At 48.0% G+C, this 23312-nt stretch overlaps 1 protein-coding gene across 11 annotated transcripts in view; it reads left to right on the plus strand.

Moving 5' to 3' along the window:
• Positions 1–23312, plus strand: part of Kdm2b (lysine demethylase 2B) — a 127151-nt gene that overhangs the window by 64928 nt on the left and 38911 nt on the right. For all 11 annotated transcript variants that reach the window (XM_087578446.1, XM_087578450.1, XM_087578444.1 and 8 more), the window contains 1 exon segment: positions 5340–5426. In XM_087578446.1, the coding sequence (XP_087434572.1) occupies positions 5340–5426 (87 nt within the window).

A 23312-nucleotide genomic window follows, 5' to 3' on the forward strand; every position in this document is an offset into this window, starting at 1 on the left:
TGCTGGGATTTGAACTCAGGACCTCGGGAAGAGCAGTCGGTGCTCTTAACCACTGAGCCATCTCTCCAGCCCCCAACCTCCATTTTCTTGTTTTAAAGCGTCGTCCTCTCCCTTCCCTTCCTACCTCTTTCCCTCCCTGCTCTCTCCCTCTTTCTATCTCCTAGGCTAAATCTGGTCCTAGTCTTGTGACCTTGTGTCTCAGCCTCTCCAGTGTCAGGATTCTCAGCATGAACTAATGGGCCAGGCGTTTGTTTTTTTTTTTTTTTTTTTTTTTTTTTTTCCCTCTACAGCCGGATAGAGATTTGGACATCAAGCTCCAAGCATGAGAGGGAAGAAAGTCCTAAATTCGGAGTGCGCTGCCCCAAATGGATGTCAGTTCTAAATTAAGAGTACATTGTCCAAACAGAGGTCGCTTGTCTTTGAGGAGAGTTGTGGAGTCAGGCCACAGTCCCTGCACAGTCCATCAGGTAGCTGATGATCTCGGAGACACAGTAAAAACAGAAGGAGGAGTGATCTGTTGCGGGCTGACACTCGGAAAGGCCTAGCAGGGCCTCGAAGTGCTCCATAAACTAGAGTTGATATTGTTAATTATTTCAGACACCGTGAGGTGAAAACCGTTTTGCTTCCGGTCGGGTCTGAGAGCTTGAGGAGCCGTGACGTGGAGGGTGGACAGTGCCTTTTTTCTGTTGGGGACTTAGGGTTCTCCACCCTGGAACCCACCCACTTTTAAAGGTGCTCCTTTCTCGTGTTACCAATTTACAAGACAGTGTGATGTGTACAATCTAGATTTGTTCTCTGTGTCTCTGTCTCTCTCTCTCTGTCTCTCTCTCTCTCTCTCTCTCTCTCTCTGTGTGTGTGTGTGTGTGTGTGTGTGTGTGTGTGTGTGTGTGTGTGTGTGTGTTTTGCTTAGAGTTGGGCCTAGGACCTTGGACATGTTGCTTGCGCTTGGTCACAGAGTCTCTTTGACTTTGTAAAACCATCACCTTCTTGCCTACTTCAAAGGAGCCTTTTCAGAGGAGCTAAAAGGCAGGAAGTGAGGGGCTAGGGGGCTGACTCCCAGTGCGACCACAGAAGGAGCCCTGTATATCATGTCCCCTGCCTGGGTTGGGGAAAGAACTCAGTGTCAGGTATCCAAGCAAGTCTTTACCTGGTGACTATAGATAGCCACAGGATTTCGGATTCACCGTACTTATGCGGAGGACGGCAATGAAATCTGTTACAGATGAAGTTTGTGCACACCCCCCCCCCCCCCCCCGTACAGCTAGAGAGGAGGGAGGGTTTCAGGGACGCAAATAAACTGTCACCCGGTGTTCCCCAGAGCAGCAACTCTGACCTTGTTATACCCGCCTCGTGAACCCCACTGTTGGAGCTGCCATCCTAGCCAGTCACTGCCTCGTTAGCGCTGGTATTTTTGGTCACTGCATAGATGGGGCTTCCAGTGATTAACACCCCACCCTGGGGAGCAATGGAGGCCAAATCTCTTGCTAACAAATTAAATTCTTTGAGAGAAGTTGGCATGATGGGGAGGCAAGGTTCCTTTGGTAGGTCACACGTGGGGCAGGTTCCAGCAGGAAGAGCCTGGTGGGGGCAGGAAGCCTGCTCGGGGCTGGTGAGAGCCTTGGGCTTACACGGTGTCATCCCTAGGGAGCTGGATTACTGTGGACACACAGTCTCCATTCTGTTTGCGTGCTCAACGATCTCAGAGAATGCGTAAATTCAGGCAGAGCCTAAGGAATCCCGTGACATCATTCCCTCCAGCACATTTTTTTTTTTTTTTCTGAGACAAAAATCTCACGTTAGGCTGCTCCTCCCCTAAATTTCGCCTTTACAATTGAAAATACTTTCCAGGAAGACAAGGTCCATTGTGCCCCCTAGTGGCTGCTGCATGAATATACACAGAACGGAACTTGGCATTGTTTAGTGTGGGAGTCTTAGGCTACAAGGGCACCTTGGGAAAACTTTAAAACTAATGCGTTTAATTTAAAAATAAAAAAGAGCTGGGCGTGGTGTCGAATGCCTTTAATTCCAGCCCTTGAGATGCAAAGGCAAGTGGATCTCTGTGAGTTTGGGGCCAGGGCTTCTACAGAGTTCCAAGACAGCCAGAAACCTTGTCTTGATAAACCAAAGAGAAAAAAAATAATAAAAATAAATAAAAAGGTACAGAAGCAAGTAGATGTCTGAGTTGAAGGCCAACCAGCTTTAAATAAGAAAACAGTTTTATTAATACCTTATTATTTTAGTTGTTTTTCTTTCCTTTTTTTAATGTGTGGTGGTGTGTTTGTTGAGAAAGGGTCTCACAAATAATTCTAGCTAGAACTCTTGTAGACCAGGCTGGCCTTGAACTCGTAGAGAGCTCCCTTTGTCTGCCTCCCAAGTGCTGGGATTAAAGGCATGTCTTTGCCAGTTCACCCGGCAGGAAGAGTTTTAGGGTTATGGAAAATTCAGAAAAATAAGAATAGCACAAGTATGTTAACATCTTAGTATGATATATCCAGCGCAGTTATTAAAACTAAAGTTTTGTTATTTCTTTAGATTTCCTCAGTATTTACCTTTCTTCTTCCCAGAGTCTTGTCCCTGATTCGACATTAGATATAATTTCCTCCTAAGGTTTTTTTTCTTGGCTGGTCAGTTTTTCAAACTTCCCCTGTTTGGAGGTATTTGTGGGGTTTTTTGTTTGTTTGTTTGTTTGGATTTTTTTTTTTAATGATTTGGACGGTTTTGGGGAGGCTCTGGTCAGGTATCTTGCCGCATGTCCTTTGGGGGTATGACGTTTTCTGTCTTGTTATCTGCTGGAAGCTTTCTATAGTCATTGTGCGGGGCTTGGGTTAGACAACAGTGGGTATAAAAGACTGTGTCAGTCGCTCTTCTTATGTTTGGACAAAATATCTGTCAGAAGCAACGTCAGGGAGACAAGCGTTCTGGCTTACAGTTTCAGAGATTCATCCCTAGTGGCAGGGAAGGCACGGAGACAGAAGCTCAGCTTGTTGTATCTTGGCAACAGACAGGACTCTGAGAGAGCTCAGGAAGGAAACCATGTTTACCTGTAATCAGTCCTATTTCCTATCTCTGCTGTGTAGGCCTCCATGTCCAAAGGGTTCTGTTATCTCCCCAAACTGCCATTAGCTGGGGACAAAGTGTTGACATGCATGAGCTTGCGGGAGACATTGTTCATTTAAACCATAACGTAGTTGACAAAGATATTAAGGTATTTTATGACTAGCAACCATGGGTCACGGACATTGGATATTCCAGGGTAAAGATGCGAACCCAGGCTGCCCTGGCGACTTCTGTGCGGTTTGCTGCCCCCCATGGGGAGTGGAGAAACTGAAGCTTACCCTCTCAGAAAACCAGTCAAGTGGTGACCAAGAAAATACGGCAGTAAGTGGAGTCAGTCGGTTAGAAGTGGAGTAGACTCCTGTTTGCTAATACAGATAAGAGAAAATGTCCTGAAATAATCCTCAGGGCCATCAAGATGGCTCATGAGGTGAAGCACTCTGCCACAGAAGCCTGACAAGGTCGGGAGAGAGAACTGACTCTGTAGATCTGTCCTCCGAACCGCACAAGTGCGCTGTGACGTCACCACATACAAGCACGCACGCCCCTGTTCCAGTGAATGTACACACGCACACGCACATGCACACGCAAACAGGAAATAATTTTTTTAAAGTAAAATAATCATTACCTGTATTTATCTCCTGAGCTCTTTTGCACTCCCCATTTAATATCCTTCCATGATTGGCAGTGTTCTTAAATGTCATCCAAAGAATACTTTTACCTGGCCATCTGACTAAACGTTGGCAGGAAAATCAGTTGTGTTGGGTGTCCTAGGTTGAGATGTGAACCTACCACACTGTGTTTGTTCCCTTGTGAGCAATTTGCAGGTTCCTAAAGGGCGATCCGGATGGAATCGTACCAGAATCTGGCTCTTTGCACGGTGACTTTAGAACCTCGTTCCTGTGTAAGAAACACCCCACTGAATCATCTCTCATTTACGTTTGGGGGGTACCATGGCTTAGGAAGGTGTAAAAGCTGATACCACTGGGGAAGGACAAACTCAAGATCAGACTTTACATCCATGAACACACATGGCTGTGTCTGCGGGACACCAAGAAGACCAGATAGAAACCTGTGTTTAAGGGCTCAGGCATGCCAGTCACTTCTGCTGAACCTTGTCCGTGAGTCTTCTGATGTATAAAAAGCCTTTTTCTTTTTTTCCTTCCCCATTCTCTGCCTTTAGTTTTTTTGTCTTTTGGGGGTTTATGTTTGTTTGTTCATTTGTTCTTTTAATGGTAGGGTCTCATATATCAAAGGCGGGTCTCATATTTTCCATGTAGCAGAGAATGACCTTGAACTCCTCATCCCAAACGCTGGGATTACAGGCTTACACCACCATGCCTCGGTAGTTTTTTTATTTGCTTCTTTGAGAACATCATTGCACTTACGGGCTTCAGAGATCCTAAACTCCTCATATACCCACTTCCCAGATTACTTGGTTAAAAGTGAAACCAGGCCCGAGACAAGGTTCTGAGGGGTGGTGGTGGCGACGGTGGTGGTGTTTCGCGTCTCTAATCCCAGTAATCTGGAGGCAGAGGCAGGCAGATCATTGAGTTCATGACCAACTGGGTCTATAGAGTAAGTTCTAGGACAATGGGGGCTACACAGACACTCTATCTTTAAAAAAAAAAAAAAAATGTCCTGTCCAAGCCTAAAATTCCAGCACCACATCATCCAAACTGGCCATGGTTCTGCGCATGCCTGTAATCCCAGCATTCCAGCAGGCAGGGACAGGAGGTTCCCTTGGGTTTGCAGGTGGCCTACCTAGCCTCAAAACTTGCAAACCGTTGTGTTTTTTTATTAAGCGATTCTGTCCCAAAGGACCAAGGTGGAGAGAGATAGTGGAGGTTAGCCAGTGCCCTTCTCTGACTTACGAGTTCTCTGAGGACAGCACACACGCACGCACACATCTGTGAGCATACGGTACAGACACGAAATGTGTGAGAGAGTCTGTGATGCTCTGGATGAGTGTTCGGTGCCCTAGTGACATCAGTAGCTGGTACGTGTGTGGTAAAATCAGGTCAGTGTGGTACATGCCTGGGTCTCGGTAGGTTCTAGGCAAGCCAGAGCTACAGAGTGAAACCAGGTCTCAAAACATTTTTTGGGAAGGGGGATGGATGTTGTATGTTGTGAGTCCTTAGGAATCCTAGGTGACTTGGAGGGGGGTTTTTTGTTTGTTTCTTTTCTGTTTTGGAGAGCTTGCCGTTCGAGGGGTTAGTTTTGCCTCCTTTAGAGAGATCTTTCCTTCACCCTGAGTTAATCATGGATCCTTTGTTTGGCCACAGAATGTACTGAAGGAACACGTGGATGATGACCCCAACCTGGCCATCACCGGGGTCCCCGTGGTCAGTTGGCCAAAGAAAACTCCAAAGGTAAGACACAGCCTGCTCATGGTGGGGGACCCCTTCCCAGCTGCCTTCTCCCCATCCTTCAGGGTGAGAGTCCGTGAGGATGGGAACTGTGCTACCCTGGCTTCTGGAGAGGGCACCCCACTTAGCGTTTTAAGAAAATGTTCACTGCAAATGCTTCCTTTTTAAAAAGGCTCAGTTTGGGGTTGGGGCTTTAGCTCAGCGGTAGAGCGCTTGCCTAGCAAGCGCAAGGCCCTGGGTTTGGTCCCCAGCTGGGGGGCGGGGGGGGGGGGCTCGGTTTGGCAGCTCTGCAGTCTGCAAGCAGTGGCCCCTGGTGGCCACCTGTGAACTTGAGGATCGAGACCTGCTCCGTCTCAAATTTCCTGTCTTTCACTTTGCTCCAACGGACTCTCCCTCCCTTTTAGATCGACTTCTTTTTCTTCATAAAACTAATGAGCGTTTATCATTTAAAAAAATGTATAAATTGGGGGCTCAGGAGATGGGTTAGGATATAAAAAGATTATGGGACAGGCAGGAAGATCTCTAGCCACCATGCACGGCTTCCCTCGTCTTCCATCCACCTGCACTCACTCCACTTCAGCGTTTAGATGCACAGGCCACATACGTTTCCTCATTTGTTTAGGCCAGCACCTGGAATGGTTCTGAGGACTCAGTGCGATTTGTATGCATACAAAGCCTTCAGAACAAGGTGCCTAATACAGCTCCCCATGTCATGGTGACCCCCCCAACTATAAAATTAGTTTCGTTACTACTTCATAATTGTAATTTTGTTACCGTTATGAATCGTAATATAAATATCTGATATACAGTGTGGTCTTAGACGACCTCTGTGAAAGGGTCTTTCGACCACGGCTCTAAATGTTAGCCATCTTTGCTCCAAGCACTCAAGGGGTTGAGGCAAGAGGAAGTAGAGTTGGAACCGAGCCTGTGCTGCAGGGTGAGTTCAAGGCCAGCTAGGGCTCTACGGTGACCCTGCCTCAGTGAATCAAACACTGGAGGTTTAGCTCAGTCTAGAACATTTGGCAGGTCACAGGAGAGGCTCAGTGTTAGGGTTGGATGGCCAAATCCAAGCCAAAAAAAAAAAAAAAAAAAATGATCTGAGCTCAGGATATAACTCAATGGTAGAGCTCCTGCTTAGCATGCACAAAATCCTGGCTTTCTCTTTTTCTAAGAAAATATTGTTATGAATTAGCCCCAATGGGCATTTTGACAATTTTTTTTTTAACTTTTTTCCTTCTATTGTAAATGACACTGAGAAGGACTTTGTAAACTATAGGCGCTGTCACCAGGGACAGCCATTTGTGTGGTACTGTGCATCTGAAGCATGGCTTGCCCACACTAAAGTGTTGTATGTGTAAAGTATACAGCAGGTTTCAGAGACAGCACGAGACAAACGTAAGCTACCTTGTTACCTTTCATATTATTTTCATTAGTGTTGCCTGATGGTACAAAAAAAAAAATGCCCAGTGAAATTTGAATATCAGATGAATAATTAAGTCTCTATGTGGGTGTGTCCCCAGTGTTTCAGGACATACACTTATGTCCAAGACGTCTTGCTTATCTGAGTTTTAATTTAGGAGCACTGTGCTTTTAGTTGATAAATCTGGCAACCTAATTGAAATGACGGTTTCTCAGAGATAGCACTTTAACTGGATTATTACTAAGGGGGTGTTTTTTGGTTTTAATTTTAATTTTCAAGACAGGGTTTTTTCTGGAACTCCATTTGTAGAGCAGGCTGGCCTCAAACTCGCAGACATCCTCCTGCCTCTGCCTCCCGAGTGCAGGGTTAAAGGTGTACACCACCATGGCCAGCCTTAGTAAGGGGAATTTTGTATGTGTGTTTGACCAGGCTAACCCAGAGTTTACTAGTCCACGCTGGCCTCGAACTCATAGAGATCGTCCTGCCCAGTCAGGATTACAGACACAGGCTACAAAACATGTTTCAACCAGTTGTGATAATATAAACCTATGACCTCAGCATCGGGGAGGTTGAGGTAGGAGGATAAGAGATTTGAAGCCGGAGTTGGGGATTTAGCTCAGTGGTAGAGCGCTTGCCTAGTAAGTGCAAGGCCCTGGGTTCGGTCCCCAGCTCTGGAAAAAAAAGAAAAGAAAAGGAAAAAAAAAAAGATTTGAAGCCAGCCTCTGTCACATAGTACATTTGGGGCTTGCCTGGGCTACACGAGACTCTGACTCGCAAAGAACAGCTACTGATATGGCTTAGTGATAGCGAGTCTGAGGTTCAGTCTCTAGTCCTAGAGGGAAAAACTCAGAAATCCATCTGCGGCTTGTCTTGTATCTCTGTCGAGTGAACGGCACTGTCACTGGTGTTTCTTTTCGTGTTGTTTGATTATTTACCCATAAGTCTATTTCTGAATGTGGGAGTGCTTGGGGGGGGGAGGGGCATCCATTACTTGGGATTATTGAATTTCCCAAAGCCTAGGATAGAAAAACTGGATGCCCTGAGATCCGCCCCACTTGGTAGGAATGGGTAGGGTTACAGGACACGGTCCGTGTGTCAGTCCGCAAACTCTCATAGACAGCGACCTGAAGCTACTAGCTGGGCCGGGATCACGTGGCTCTCGGTAACAAAGTAAGGCTCTGCTGTAGTGCTTATCCCTTCTAGCCCAGGTAACGAACACTACCTACAGAATAGGGGTTTTTCACAAGACAAATCTGACGCTGTCCACTGTAATCTCAGAGTCAGCAGCAGGGAACCTTGGAGAATGTTGTGAGCTGTAACGTTCAGGGCAGGTGCTGTTCCACACCCAGCTGCGACCAGTTTTTGAAGTGTTTATATTTTGTGTTAATATTTCTTTTGAGAGACATTGGTAGCCCAGGCTGCCTCGAACTCACGGCGGTCTTCCCACCTCAGCCTCCCAGTGCTGGGATTACTATGTTAAGTGAGTCAACACTCAGTACGTTTTGGTCTTTTGTGTCTCTGTACATAAAAGCTAAGCGGTGGGTGCTCGGAGGGGATGAGTTCAGAGAGGTCCACCACGTGCCTCAGGCCACACAGCTTACGAGCCTGTTTCTGTCATGCCTTTCGGTGAGAACCCAGTCAAGTGTAGCGGAGGGAGTCAGGAGGAGGGCAGCTCCACGCTCGAGCATTTCCTGGCGGGTGGGGTTAAAAAGTTAACAGGAACGGAAGGGATGGCTGAACGACTGGCTGCCTGGGCCACACCAGGTCTCTGGGTTCCCAGGTTTGCCGTCAAGCTCCCTTCCAATTTGATGCCCGTGGGGTCGCAAGATCAAAGGTGCTCACCGGGGCCACCAGGATGCAAGGCAAGGAGCAGGGTCTGCTCTGGGTCCGGTTACCCTACAAGTAATTAATGCTCAAGGGTGAATGGCAAGATACGCTTTGATCTCCCACCTCCCTTCAGGAGAACAAAGCCCATTTCTGGAACTGATTAGGTGCTGTGGGGTCCTTTCTGGTGGGATGTCCTTTAATTCCAGGATGCCACCGAACCCCATTCATCACTCTAACCCCAATTGGCTGTTTCCGTGAGCGACATTGGACTTGTTTTGATCTCTCTGCACCCTGGCTGCTTCCTTTTTCAGCCAGGTGGTGGGATTTGGGGTTCCTGTCTGTGACCCTGGAGGCAAGGCAGGAGAGAGAGAGAGAGAGAGAGAGAGAGAGAGAGAGAGAGAGAGCGCAAGCTCTGCTTGTTTGAAGCCCAGTCTCTGACTGTGACCTTATTACTGAGCTGAACTTCTGCTCACCAGCCAGAGACTTCAAGCCACAAGCTTGCCGGGTCTATTCTCAAAGGAAACAACCCGAAAGGGAGATTGAGACATAGCGACCACCTGGAAAGACAGTTGTGGAAGGCTTCCTCTTATTAATCCCACCCCTTTCGGGGTTGAGGGTTGAGTCTCTCTGTGTAAGCTGTCCTGGAATTTGCTCTGTAGACCAGGCTGGCCTTGAACTTAGATAGCTGCCGGCCTCTCCCTCCGAGTGCAGGTCAGCCACCGTGCTTGAGCCACCATGCTCTCTGAAGAGCTCACAGGATGGCTGCAGGATGTGAGAGGAAGTGACCCAGGTCCCATGTCACCTGTGGCTTTACTGTGTCTCTCTTCCTCTTCCTCTATGTTTGAGCAGATTAGATATGGGGTGCCCGATCCGTCCGGGGTCCTGGGTGTGATCTGCAGTCTGTCTCTGAACAAGCCAGACTATTCAGTCAGAGGCGGGAGAAATCTCGTGTTGTACTTGGGCTACAGAGAAGCCGAGCGAGTGGTTTGTGGTGGAGGGGCCTTGGTGGCTGTTATCCTCTGCTTGGGGCTCTGTCACTTTCTAGAGAGGGGCAGGGTGGTCTAATGTGGGCCAATATTTAGGCTGGAGACATCACCTTCACCTGGGAAACTTGTTAAAAGCAGCAAGAGCAACCTGCGCCCGGATGGATGTTCAAGGTTACCTACCACGAGGTACAGAGCAGCCCAGTCTCAAAAGGGAGGTGGAGCAACCGGGAAAGGAGTTTCTGGCCAGGTCCTAACAACCAGAGCTTGATGCTCAGGACCCACAGGGTAGAGGAGAGCGCTAACTCCTGCTAGCTGTCCTCTGACACACATCCGCCCTCTGTCTGTCTGTCTGTCTGTCTGTCTGTTTATCTGTCTGTCTGTCTCTCACACACACTCATATGTGCACACACACACATGAATGAATGAATGAATGAATGAATGAAAAAAATAAATATTTTTACGGTCTGTCTTTGGTCCTGCCCTTGACATCGAAAGTTCAGTAAACTCCTGCTGAGCCCTAAAAATCTCTGCTCCCGAGAGCTTCCAGATTATTCTAAGGGCATGAGCATGTGACTTTAGGGCCAAAGTCAGGCACCCCTGGTCACCGACACCTGGTTCTGCCACTGACTAGCTGGGCTCGAGTCAAAGCCTCAGTTTACCTAGCTGTAAAAGGGGCTAGCAGTTTGACTCCGGCATGGTCACAGTAAGATGCTGTCTGTAAAAATATCTTTATAGAAGCAGAAACATGTGAGGAGGTGCAACACCTGTGGCTTGTGCAGCCCTTGGGAGGGAGAGGAGGGATGATGGGGAGTTTAAAAAAATCATAGTCAGCTGTAGAGCGAGTTCGAGGCCAGCCTCAGGCAAACAAACCCTCTGTTTTAGGACTCTGCTCAGTGATAGCTATTCTAGTCTCGCAGGGTTGTGACTCGTAAGCTCCTAACACCAGGCTGGTGATTCTCGCACTGAGGACCTCTGCACGTGCCCCATAGTGCTGGCACCCCTTCCTGGGCTGATGCAGGAGGATGAGTTTAAAGCCCATCTACTTAACCCATGCAAAGACTGCTGGGCAGCTGGGCAGCTTTTTGTTTTGTTTTGGCTTTGGTCTTCCCTTTCTGTTTGTTTGGGTTTTTTTGTTGTCATTTTAGGGTCTTTTGGTAGAGAGGGTTGTTTTTTTGTTTGTTTGTTTGTTTTTGAGAAAGGGTCTCATATAGCCCAGGCTGGCCTCAAATTTGATTTGTAGCCAACTGGCCTTGAATTCCTGATCCCCTGCCTCCACCTCCCAAATGACGGTATTGAAAGCATCCTCGTGGTTTGGGGATTTAGCTCAGTGGTAGAGCGCTTGCCTAGCAAGCGCAAGGCCCTGGGTTCAGTCCCCAGCTCCGAAAAAAAAAAAAAAAAAAGAAAGAAAAAAAAAAGAAAGCGTCCTCTTCCACGCCTGGCCTGCGTGCATCTTGATTTCTGTGAAGTTCTTATGGCTTTGCTGTAATGAACTGGCGCGTCCTGGTTTGGGGATGGGGGTGTGCTAAAGTGGGGGTTTAAGGAGCTGTCTTCTTTTTATCTCTTCCTTTTTACCCTGGTAGGGAGAAACCTCAGGCCCTTCAGCACCGAGTATAGCTATTTCTTTAGAATGTGCCCTTGGGGCCTGTAGGCAGCTAAGACCGCAAGCTCCCTAGCCAGTAGGTCAAGGTCTGAGGAGAGAGTGTCAAAGACCCAAGTGTGCCGGCTCTCTGAACCTTTGCAGTTCCCTAGGAGTGAGACAGACCTTAAGAAAGGCCCCGTGAGACGGCAACTCCCAGGCCGGGACTAAGTAGCTCTCAGTATAGCAAGGAAATAGCTGCTAGAAGCTGCTGGCCCACACGAGGAGCCCAGAAGGGCAGAGAAGGCAAGTAAAGGATCTAGGAGACGCTCAGCTGGTAAAGTGGATTTTTTTTTTTTTTTTTTTTTGGTTCTTTTTTTCGGAGCTGGGGACCGAACCCAGGGCCTTGCGCTTCCTAGGTAAGCGCTCTACCACTGAGCTAAATCCCCAGCCCCTGGATTTTTTTTTTAATTTAATTTTTTTTAATGTGTATGGATGTTCCATGCACACCTCTGTGCACCCTATGCTTGGCAGTGCCCTGGGACTAGAGTTTCACATGGTCGTGAGCCACATGTGGATCCTGGTAGTTGAACCGAGCTCGTCCGTCCAGAAGAGCAACCAGGGCTCTAAAACCACTGAGCATCTCTCCTGCCCCGAGGGTGGAATGTTTTAATCTCTGCTCTGGAACCGAGGCTCTCTTCAGAAAACCCAAATAATGCACCGGTCTCTGACTCTTACGTTCTCTTTGCCCCCTTCTTCCAGAATGACCTCCGAACCTTGGAGGATATAACTAGACCTGTAGCTAAGGCTAGACCTGTGGCTAAGAAGTAGTCGCTGGTTCTCAGGAGCTTCCCCAGGGGCCGAGGCCGACCATGAGCGACCTGCGCTTGTAAACACACAGGCGTAGAAGGCATTTTCACAGGCACGTTTACATCCATCTTTTTTTTTTGGGGGGGGGGTTCTTTTTTTTGGAGCTGGGGACCGAACCCAGGGCCTTGCGCTTCCTAGGTAAGCGCTCTACCACTGAGCTAAATCCCCAGCCCCTACATCCATTTTGAATGGCTTCCCCATTGGCTCCAGTGTCCTCCCCAGCCTCTCACAGTACCAGGCTTAAACTCCATCTTGAGGAGCAGGTCTTGAATCCACCTGGAAGGCTGCAGGCCTTACCCGTGACAGCTGAGCCACTGGTACCCAAGCAGGCGCATCCTGCCTGGCGTGTTGGTGTTTTAGCACAGCGACTCCGTAGCCTAGCAGGAATGTTGGTGGCAAGCCTTCCGGCACCGTGAAAGTCACTGGGGTGGCAGCTTCAAGTTCAAGGCCTTACTGGTGACTCCTGTCACTCGAGCAGCCGCAGTAGCAATAGCTTTGATGCTTTGTGTGGGACCTTGGGTTTCCCTGGCCAACAGCACACAGGGTGGGTAGCCCACTCCCGGTACTGGTGCTGGCGTTCCCGTTCCCATCTGGTAACCTTACAGAGCTCCTGACTGTCTGTTCCCACCCATGCGGGGTACCATTTAGATTTAAACTTTCAGCTGCTGTTTAGCTCCTCCCCTTTTTTTTCTTTCAACTCACTTGGTTGGCTGAAAGCGCCATTGCCCCTGGCCGCCTTCAGCCCAGTTCTGTATGCTAATGTTTGCGAAACGGCTCTCTGTCACTGTGGATTCTTCGCTTGCGCGAGATGCTTGCACGAGGTCTGTGGCTGTGTCCACACAGTGAGGGCATGTTTGCCTCCATCCCTGACGGGCATGGACCCCATGGAGTCTACCTGCCCATCCCTCATGGTACAGGTTGGTTTACGTACTTGTCGAGGCTGTCACCGTAAACAGTTCTCAGATGACAGCAGGCAAAATGTCAGGTGATCTCACAGGAATGCCATCAGCCCTGCCCGTTTTCTAACCCATGCTGGGTCCCCTGTGACCAGACTCTATGTGGACCCAGTGGGCAGCTTCTAAGGGTACCTGAGGGGAAATGGGCCGTAAGGGCATCCGCTTCCTGTTTTCCAGGGAGACTTAATGTGCCTTGGGGCTACTGCTTGGGGATTCCTGCTGAACTCTGTTAAATATTTCTTTCTACGTCTGTCGCCCCACCCCCAGCCCCCATGGCGTCCAACCCAGCATCTGCCATCTTTCCTTTTCCCGGCGGGCTGTCCTTCAGGCAGGGCCTCTCTGTGTACACCCTGTCAGTACCGATCGCCACTAGCAAAGTCTCAGAAGTTATCACTGTCCGCCTATCTTATCTTAGCCCTTGGGATACTCCTGTCCCAGCCACACGGCATCAGCGCTCATGTGTATCGCTATGGCTACCCATTCTTGTTAGACGTACCTACTAGCACCCTCTGTGTCCTGGGCATCTATAGGGATGGGTGCTGTCCCTTCCAGGATGTTAACTGGTTTGGCTGTTGGTTCCGTGGCTGGGGGGCTTCTCAATGGCTTTTAACGGACACTGGTCCTGGGACAGCCTGCATGGCGTTGGCAGTGGGGCTCTGTAGACACTGTGCCTTGTTGCTGCAAGTATGTATGTCACCTTTGTGGTGATTGCTTCCGCGCCGCAGCAATAAGGGGTTTGGCCAAGGGGCTGTCAATCAATACGCTTTATTGTGACGCTGTTCTTCCACTCACTGCAATGGATTCTGCCCTCGGCAGTGCTTCCTCTATGGCTGACAGCTCCCGTTCTGGTGCCGTGCACCCAGCTCTGCTTCTGACCGGGACCGAGAATACAACTCTTCTGTAAGCGTTTGCTCAGCCCACTTTTGCCGTAGCCCCCTAGTTTTCTGAACTTCCGGTGACTTCTGACAGGAAGCGACGCTGGGGTAGTGGGGCACACAACTGTTTAGCCTGTCCTACGAGGATCTTAGAACGCTCTAAACCCTCTTGAGCCCTTCTGTCGTCCCAATCTCACAAAATGTCTTTCTTTAACAAGTTCTGCAGAGGATGGGCAACTCGGGCATCTGTATATATAGCCCAGGCTACCCTTGAACTCTTATTTATTTCTTGTTTTTCACTTTTATTTTATTTTATTTGTAACAAAAACAAGCCCACATTTGTTTTTACCCCAGTGAGAATGTGCAAGTAAAACAGGATGACTAAATGTAGTCACCAGCTGGCCCCTGAACCCCCTTCTCAACTTCTCCTATGCTTGACCATTGCTAGTTGGGAACACTTTGGAGCAGAGTAATATTATCTCCTTTGAGCATGATTCGACCCAGTTGTTTTCTTGACTTTTGTTTTAGAATGAATTTCTAAAGACTTATTTATTTATTTATTTATTTATTTATTTATTTATTTATTTATTTATTATGAGTACACTGTAGCTGTCTTCAGACACACCAGAAGAGAGCATCAGATCTCATTACAGATGGTTGTAAGCCACCATGTGGTTGCTGGGATTTGAACTCAGGACCTCTGGAAGAGCAGTCAGTGCTCTAACTGCCGAGCCATCTCTCCAGCCCTAGAATGAATTTCTTCTGCATCTTCTTTTTTTTTTTTTTTTTTTTTTTTTTTTTTTTTTTTTTTTTTTTTTTTTGGTTCTTTTTTTCGGAGCTGGGGACCGAACCAGGGCCTTGCGCTTCCTAGGTAAGCGCTCTACCACTGAGCTAAATCCCCAGCCCCTCTTCTGCATCTTCTAATATGAGGTTCATGTGCTCATCAAAGCCAATAATACAACCCTCTATCCGCATATTCGCTTGTTCCTACAGCCACACCTGAATTCGAGATCTATTTTGCAAGTATTTTGATGATAAGGTTGATGGGCTGCCCCATCACCTTCTGTACCTTCTGGCCCTAGCCATGGTACGCCATGGTGGAAGTCACAAAGACCACACGAACAGGAAGTTTACTTTTATCTTTATTTGATGTTCTGCCTGCCTGGATGTCTTTTACACCATGTACGTGTGTTGCCTGCCTTGGTCAGAAGAGGGTGCTTATACCCCGAAAGTGGAGTTACAGACAGCTGTGAGCCACCACGTAGGTGCTTGAAATTGAACCTGGGTCCAAGTGCTCTTAACCGATGAGCTGTCTCTGTCAGCATCATACCCTTTTTGAGATAAGGTTTGCCGATGCAGTCCTGGCTGCTCTGACACTCACTATTATGTCTGAGGCTGACCTTGAACTCACAACAGTCCTCAGCACCAGCTTACCGAACGCTGCTATGCCACCGTGCCTGGCTTAGAGTGCCAATAATATCCTCCTAGTGCCAAGCGGGGAATGAGTCCTTGAATCCTGGGGTTCGGGAGGCTTTCAAGTGCCAAGAGTTAGAGTGAGAACCCAGGTCTCTCTCTCTCTGGATATGCAACCTCTGACTGCACGTGAGCTGGTGTTTGTACCTTCTGGGGGGGGCCTTGGAGCAAGCACCCCAACACAGCTGCTCTGTACTTTACTGGGGGCGGGGGAGTAGATGAAGGCCAGATCATGGGATATGAGTGTGTTTGTGTGTGTGTGTGTGTTTCAGTGTGGGTGTATGTGTGAGTGCGCATGAGTAAGTGTAAGCTTGTATGTGTGTGAGCACGGGTGAGCATGTATGAGTATGTGTATGTCTGTGAATGTGGTTGTGAGTGTGTGTCTCAATGTGTCTGTGTTTGTGTGTATATGTCAGTGTGGGTGTATGTGTGAGTGTGCACAAATAAGTGTAAGCTTATATGTGGATGAGCAAGTATGTGTGTGTGTGTATGTGTCTGTGCGTGTGCGTGTGCGTGCGTGTGTCTGTAGTTTCACCTGCTGGCTTGTGTCATTTTAAATGTTCAATGTAAGGATATTCCATTGGGTTAAAAGGCTCAGTCCACCTTTATTTATAGACTTTCCTATTTGTGGAATCTGTCTTTTATCAACTTCTCCCAAACCATATATATATATATACATACACACACACACACACACACACACACACACAAACTAGCAGGTCTTGAAGCAGAACTGCATCTAAACAAGGTTTAAATGTATTGATGGACTGATGAATTAATTCCTCGATTAAGTGATTGACCAGGGAAGATGTGATCAGAGGCTGGAAAGCACCTAGCCTCTTCCTCTCCTCTAAGTACGGTGGCTCTTTGTCAATTTTCTCCCTCCGGTTTGTTCCACAATGTGCGGGTGGCTGGTGTTATGTGCACTGTGCAGGCTACTGGATGTAGAAAAACAGCTTTACCCTTTGTCTTCATGGAACGTGTAGGTTACTACAGAAAACTTGGTTAGCCAGCTGTGCTGGTCCCGTGTGGAAAGAGGAGCATGTGCTGTGGTAAGGCGGGTGTGAGAGGCTGGCTTTGACTGGGGGGAGATGGACGGGGCCTGGAAGTTAAGGCTTACAGGTGAAAGATGAGAGGGTTGGGCCCAGGAGGTGACACTGATAGAGGAGGGTCAGGCAAGGCCTCTGGGAGCTAGGGAATGCTGGAGGTCACGGGAAAGAATTTAAATTTGGTGCCGAGAGTCTGAGAGCCTCATTTTTGGCGGGGATGGGCTTTATTGTGATCAAATGTATGTTGCACAACAAAAGTTAACATCTTGGGTGTGGGTAGATGGCTCGCAAGCATGTGGGCATGAATTCACACCATCTGTATACGTTGAGTAGGGGGAAATAAATACAGCTCCTACCTGTATTCCCAGGCAGAGACAGGAAGATCCCTGGGGCTTGTGGCCTAGTGTGTCTAGCTGGATCAGTGAGCTTCAGGAGCAGTGAGAGACCCTGTCTCAAAACCAGCCAACCGGGCAGGAGAGATGGCTCAGTGGTTAAGAGCACTGGCTGAGGGGTTAGGGATTTAGCTCAGTGGTAGAGCGCTTGCCTAGGAAGCGCAAGGCCCTGGGTTCGGTCCCCAGCTCCGGAAAAAAAAGAACCAAAAAAAAAAAAAGAGCACTGGCTGCTCTTCCAGAGGTCTTGAGTTCAATTTCCCGCAACCACATGGTGGCTCACAATCATCTGTAATGGGATCCGATGCCCTCTTTTGTTGTGTCTGCAGACAGCTACAGTGTACTCATATACATTAAATAAATAATATTTAAAAAAAAAAACAACCAAATAAACAAAAATAGGGTGAAGGGGGATAAATGAGAGGTTATACACACACACACACTACACACACACACATGCACGCACGAGTGCACACAGAGAGAGATCATATACTCAGAGAGAGAGAGAGAGAGAGAGAGAGAGAGAGAGAGAGAGAGAGAGGTTTCCATCTTCATTTTCTCTGTATGCCAGGGAATGACCCCAGTGCGTCGTGCATGCTAAGCAAATCATAGCCGTGGTTCTCCAGCCCTCGATATTCTGAGGCAGAGTCTTCCTATGGTAGCCCAGGCTGACTTTAGACTTGCGACGACCCCTCCTGCTTCTGTTTCGCTTCATCCTAACCACTTCCAAATTTACAGTTGTTGGTACTTACACTCACAGAGTTATGCAGTCACGAGCACCATCCATCTTTGGGATGTTTCATCATCACCCAGCCCTGGGACAACCTACTTCCTCTCTTTTCCTGCAACCCAATCTTCTTAAGGGCCGGGACTTGTTTAAAAGCTTGGTACACCAGGGAGCTGCTAGTTAGGCATGGATGAGAGCCTAACTTGGCTTAGACTAGTAGCCACGTCACTGAAGAAACAAGACTGTAGATGTATTCCCAAGGGAGGAGTTGCTTTCTGTTTGGGGTGAAGAGAAATGTCAGAGCTCCCAGGGATTCCATCTACCAAGGCAGGACAACTTGCTTCTCGCTGGAAACACGGGCTCAATGGTTTCCAGCGTTAGAAACCATTTACTACTCCTTTGCTTCCAGGCCCAGTCCCCTTAGGCTCCCATCTGTCTTACCCGCTTTTCTTCACCCTGCTCCCTTGTTAGTTCTCGGGGGCCACAGAACCCCAGGACTCTGTGGCCTAAATGACAGCGCTCCATCATTATTTCTGGAGGCTCGGGGCTCTGCCTGCAGCTGAGTCTTAGAAGCTCTTCATTTCCATTGTGGGCAGAGCCAAGTCCGTCTGTGCTGTTTCCTTGTCTTTCTTATCTCCCATGGACAAATCCACGCTGTCCTCCCAACCTGGGTCCTGCTTTGTCAGAGAGCATCCTCGGCTCCATGTCCCATAGTCATACCTCCAGGTCTTACTACGACCTCCTCTCTGGCATCACCAGCAGGCTCCTCCCTCAGGTTTGTTATTAGGTTCAGCGAATTAGAACCACCCATAGGAAATGAGAAGGTGGCGGCAGACCATGCCAGGGACGTTCATTTCCCCGGCTTTCTCCCTGCAGGATCATCGCCCTTGACTGACTGTAGCCACTGAAGGCCACACTGTCTACCACAGCCTTTCCCAACTCATGTCTGATAATAGTTCCATTCTTGTTAGTCTCCTACTGCTAAGGTCATGATTGACAGACTGATTTTACATCTACCCCTCACCCCCAATTTGACATTATGATCCACATTTTTGTTGACTATGATTCTACATGCCCTAGGGACTAGCTGGTTTTGTGTTGAGACAAGGTCTTGGTGTTGGCTGAACAGTCTACGTAGCTGGTCTGGCCTCAGACTTACAGTGGTCCTCTGGCCTCTGCCTACACTAGCCTTTTGACAGTTAATTAATTGTCTTCTTAATTTTCCCATCTATTTGATTTGATTTTTGGTTTTCTGAGATAGAGTCTCTCTCTACATAGCCTTGGCTGTCCTAACAATCAGTATGTAGACCAGGCTGGCCTCAGACTCACAGAGATCTGCCTGCCTTTGCTTCCTGAGTTCTGGGACTAAAGATCCGATATGCCCGGGAATGTTAATTTAGGTTGAGACAAGGCCTCACTCTGCAATCCTGGCTGGCTTAGACACTCACTATGTATACTAGGCTGTCTTTGAACTCCCAAGTGCTGGCATTAAAGGATTGTGTCACCCTGCCTGATTGATCCATTTTATTAGCTGGTGAATCCAAGTTTTCCCCAGATACCAAGAGTCTGGGAAAATTGTTGGTCCCCCCCCCCCCCTATAATTGTTGAAAGAATGAACCCAATAGCAAAAATTTCCAGAAGTTTCTAAAGATAAAGTTTAGCCCGCTTAGTTTCGTCCCTTTGATCTCTTTGACCTGCTCACCAAATGCTTCAGAGCCCTGTGGTGACTTAACTGACTTCTGTCTCTCCCTTTGGTGTCACAGTCATGGCGAGCTGCTAAAAGACCAGTAACTGAAAAAGAAAGAGGGCCCCGACACTTCCTCCGTCAGACAGGGCAAGCCCCCTTCAACCTGGGAAGAGTGTGCCTCGCTGGCATTTGTCAGCCTTTATTTCTGTCCTTCAGAACCGTAAGACAGCATTTGGCTGAAATAACCTGCAATTAACGTCTGCAGCCAAGGCTCTCGCCTGAGCCTGAGACCCTGAGCAGCTGTGTTAATAACGCCTCAGACGTTTTCTTGGGAAGCAGTTGAGATACTTAGGGCCGGAGCCTTTGACGAGGCCATTCAGAAGTCTGGCAGGCAGTAAGTGGTCCTATGTCCATTGCTGCTGCTCTATTTCCAGAACAATGACCAATCTTTTAGACCTGGGCCATCAGGTGTCATCCTGTATTGCAAGTGACTTTTCCTGCCTTCCTCTTCTTCCCCCTGTCCTTTCTTCTTCTTTCTAACTCGTCATTGTCAGGAATGTTTGGCTACATTGATCCCTTTAGGTAACTCAGCCTTCCAATTTAGGAAATCTGGAGAAAAACAGGGCAAGATGTGGTGAGATTTATTTGTTCCTGGTGCCGGGAATAACCTAGGGCAGCCAGCGTGCTGAACATACACTGTACCACTGAGCCGCTTCCCGTTAATTTCGCTTTGTGTTTCTGACAAGGCGAGGGGACCCTTAGTTGCACATTAAGAAAGTAGGTGGTGAGGGGCTGGGGATTTAGCTCAGTGGTAGAGTGCTTACCTAGGAAGCGCAAGGCCCTGGGTTCGGTCCCCAGCTCCGAAAAAAAAAGAACCAAAAAAAAAAAAAAAAAGAAAGTAGGTGGTAAGGCTTAGAAGCCGAAGTGAAATCCAATTTCCATCATGGCCAACAAATCCAGGTACTAAGTGGGGAGCCTAGGGACACTTAGAGCTACAAAGTGAGACCCTGTCTCAAAAAAAAGAAGAGGAGGAGGAGGAGGAGGAAGAGGAGGAGGAGGGGGGAAGGAGAAGAAGGAGGAGGAGGAGGAAGAGGAGGAGGAGGAGGAGGAGGAGGAGGAGGAGGAGGAGGAGGAGGAGGAGGAGGAGAAGAAGAAGAAGAAGAAGAAGAAGAAGAAGAAGAAGAAGAAGAAGAAGAAGAAGAAGAAGAAGAAGACGACGACGACGACGACGACGACGACGACGACGACGACGACGACGACGACAACGATGGTTAGTTTGTTGGTTGCTTGGTTGGTCTGAGATAGCCTAAAACTATGTATCAGAAACTGACCCCAGACTCCTGACAGTGAGGCAGACCCCTGCCTCACTTCCAAGAACTGGGACTTGTGCCACCACTAACTTACTGACTAGTTTGTTTCATTAAAGATAATGAAGCCAAGGGCTGGAGAGGTGGCTCAGTGGTTAAGAGCACTGGTTGGTCTTCCAGAGGTCATGAGTTCAAATCCCAGTACCCACAATGTGGCTCACAACGGTCTATAATGGGATCCAATGCCCTCTTCTGGTATGTCTGGAGATGGATACAGTGTACTCATATGTAATAAAAAATTAATCTTTTAAAACAAAGATAATGAGTCCAAATGCCCTTTTTTAGGCTGACTTCCACTGTGTATATGCACCACATACTATTTAGCAATTTGTCAAAGGACACTTGGCTTTCTTTTACCAAATTGGCTTTTTTCTGCCTGTATCCTGCTGTGCACCAAGCTCAGGCCTGGGTAGCCAAGGAGGCAAGGAGAAGGCATCAAATTCAATAGGGTGGAAGTGATGAGCCAGCGTGGTTCTGGGAAACCGAACCCTGGTCTAAGTTTGGTTGTTTTTTCCCCCAGGCCAATGAGATGGTTCAGTGGAAAAAGATGCTTGCTGCCAAGTGCAGCACCTTTCGTTTGCTCTGTGAGACCTGAATGATTGGAGGGTGACACAAGTTGTCCCCTCGTCCCCTCGCCTTTGGCATACTTAAGTCTACATGCAAAAATCAATCAGTGAAAGTAATAAAATTTTCTTCACTTATTGCTCTTGTGACCAATGCCTCCTTCTTAGGGCAAACCGGTCATCTTCACTGTCACCTCTTGGAAGTGTCCTGAAAATTATAATCTGTCTTATACTGGCCCAAACAAACTCCACTGCAAGAAACACACCATGCTGAACAGTGATTCTGGTTTGCCAAAGAGGGTTTGTTGATGCTCCTGTCCTTCTATCTGTCCACAGGGTCAGCCTCTTTTGAAATGCTTGGTGGTTCACAGACCTATAATCTACTGAGTGGGAGGGAGGCCCAAGTGGGAAAATGGCTGTGAATCCCAGGCCAGCCTGAGCTACAGTGCGAAATCCCGTCTCAAAAGCCTTATGAATGAATGAATGAATGAATGAATGAATGAATGAATGAACAAACGAACGCCCAGTGTGGTGGTATGTTGCACACCTTTAATCTCAATCTCGAATTTTCGGTAAAGGCAGGTGGGTTTCTGAGTACCAGGTCATCCAGGGCCACATAGTAAGAACCCCTTCTTTAAGATAAAAAGATAAGGTGATGGTGGGGGTGGGTGGGACTCACTCGGGAGGCAGAGGCAGGTGGATGTCTGTGAGTTCAAGGTAACTCCCAGAGTTATTGAATGCAATAAGCCCAAAAGTTATTTGGCTTTGCGACCTTGACACGTGAATTTGGGCAAGCCTTTTCCGTATTCTTCCCTGTTTGCTTGTTTCCTGTTTGGGGTGTGATGACTACTTCCTGGATTTTCTTTCGGTCTTTGGAGATGCAGATTTGCTCCCTAGAGCCATTTTCCATGATGTAGAACAAGAATGGTAGGGGTTGGGGATTTAGCTCAGTGGTAGAGCGCTTGCCTAGGAAGTGCAAGGCTCTGGGTTCGGTCCCCAGCTCCGGAAAAAAAAGAACCAAAAAAAAAAAAAAAAAAAAAGAATGGTAAATAAGGGGCTGGAGAGATGGTTCAGTGGTTAGAGCACTGACTGCTCTTCCAGAGGTCCTGAGTTCAATCCGCAGCCACCGCATGGTGGCTCACAACCATCTGGAATGGGATCCGATGCCCTCTTCTGGTGTGTCTCACGTACATAAAATAAATAAACAAAAAAATTTTTTTAAGGTACCTAAAGAGTCTCCTGGTTAGAACTCAGTATCCTCCCACCCCTATTTCGTTGAGGAATAGTTGAGGTAGTTAGCCCCCTACAGTGGTGATTTGTAGCTCTTTCAGAGGTAGTTGGTTTCAAAGGGCCTGCAGTCCCAGTGAGATCATCTTTCACGGGGAGGATCTGGGATCACAGTGAAGGAGTTGACAGATCCACCCTTGGAGAGCAAAGACAGCCCATCCAAAGGTCTGGCTACCAAGGTGGGGATTGTGGGGGGATCAGCTTATCCTGCCTCTGTTTTGTCTTTTTTTTTTTTTTTTGAGGGGTGGGGGAGGGTTCCTTTTGACTAGTTTAGCTAACCCAGGGAAAACATGGCTGATAAAAAAGATATGCATCTACACACCCTTAAGTAGTTGATTGCTTGAGGCTGCTTCTCTCACTGAAGCTGGTTTTCAGATTCAGTCAACTAGCTTGGGCGGCCAGCAGCCCTGGTAATAAATGACTCGCGCACTGGAGAGCCTGAGGCAGGAGGGTTACATCAGAGCACAAGTTCAGGGCTGGTGAGATGGCTCGGTAGGTAAGACTGCCTTCACGCTGGGCATAGTCACACATACATGCTTTTAATCCGGCACTGAGAAGGCAGAAGCGGGTAATCTCTAAATTCAAGACCAGCCAGGCTACACAGAGAAGTCCTGTCCGGGGAAACTAAACTGATTAAAAAAAAAAGTGGTGGTACCTGCCTTCCCCGAGGAGGGATTTGATCCTGGAACAATGTGTGGTAGAAGAACTTACCCTACAATCTGTCCTCTTCCTTACTCCATATGCACGCCATTGTAGGTTCCTTGTCACACGCAAACACACACACACACACCGAGGAAAAACAAACTTCAAAAGAACAAGCCCAAGATCACACTTGAA

This window comes from Rattus norvegicus, chromosome 12, assembly GCF_021556685.1.
Source record: "Rattus norvegicus strain SHRSP/BbbUtx chromosome 12, alternate assembly SHRSP_T2T, whole genome shotgun sequence".
NCBI lineage: Eukaryota > Metazoa > Chordata > Mammalia > Rodentia > Muridae > Rattus > Rattus norvegicus.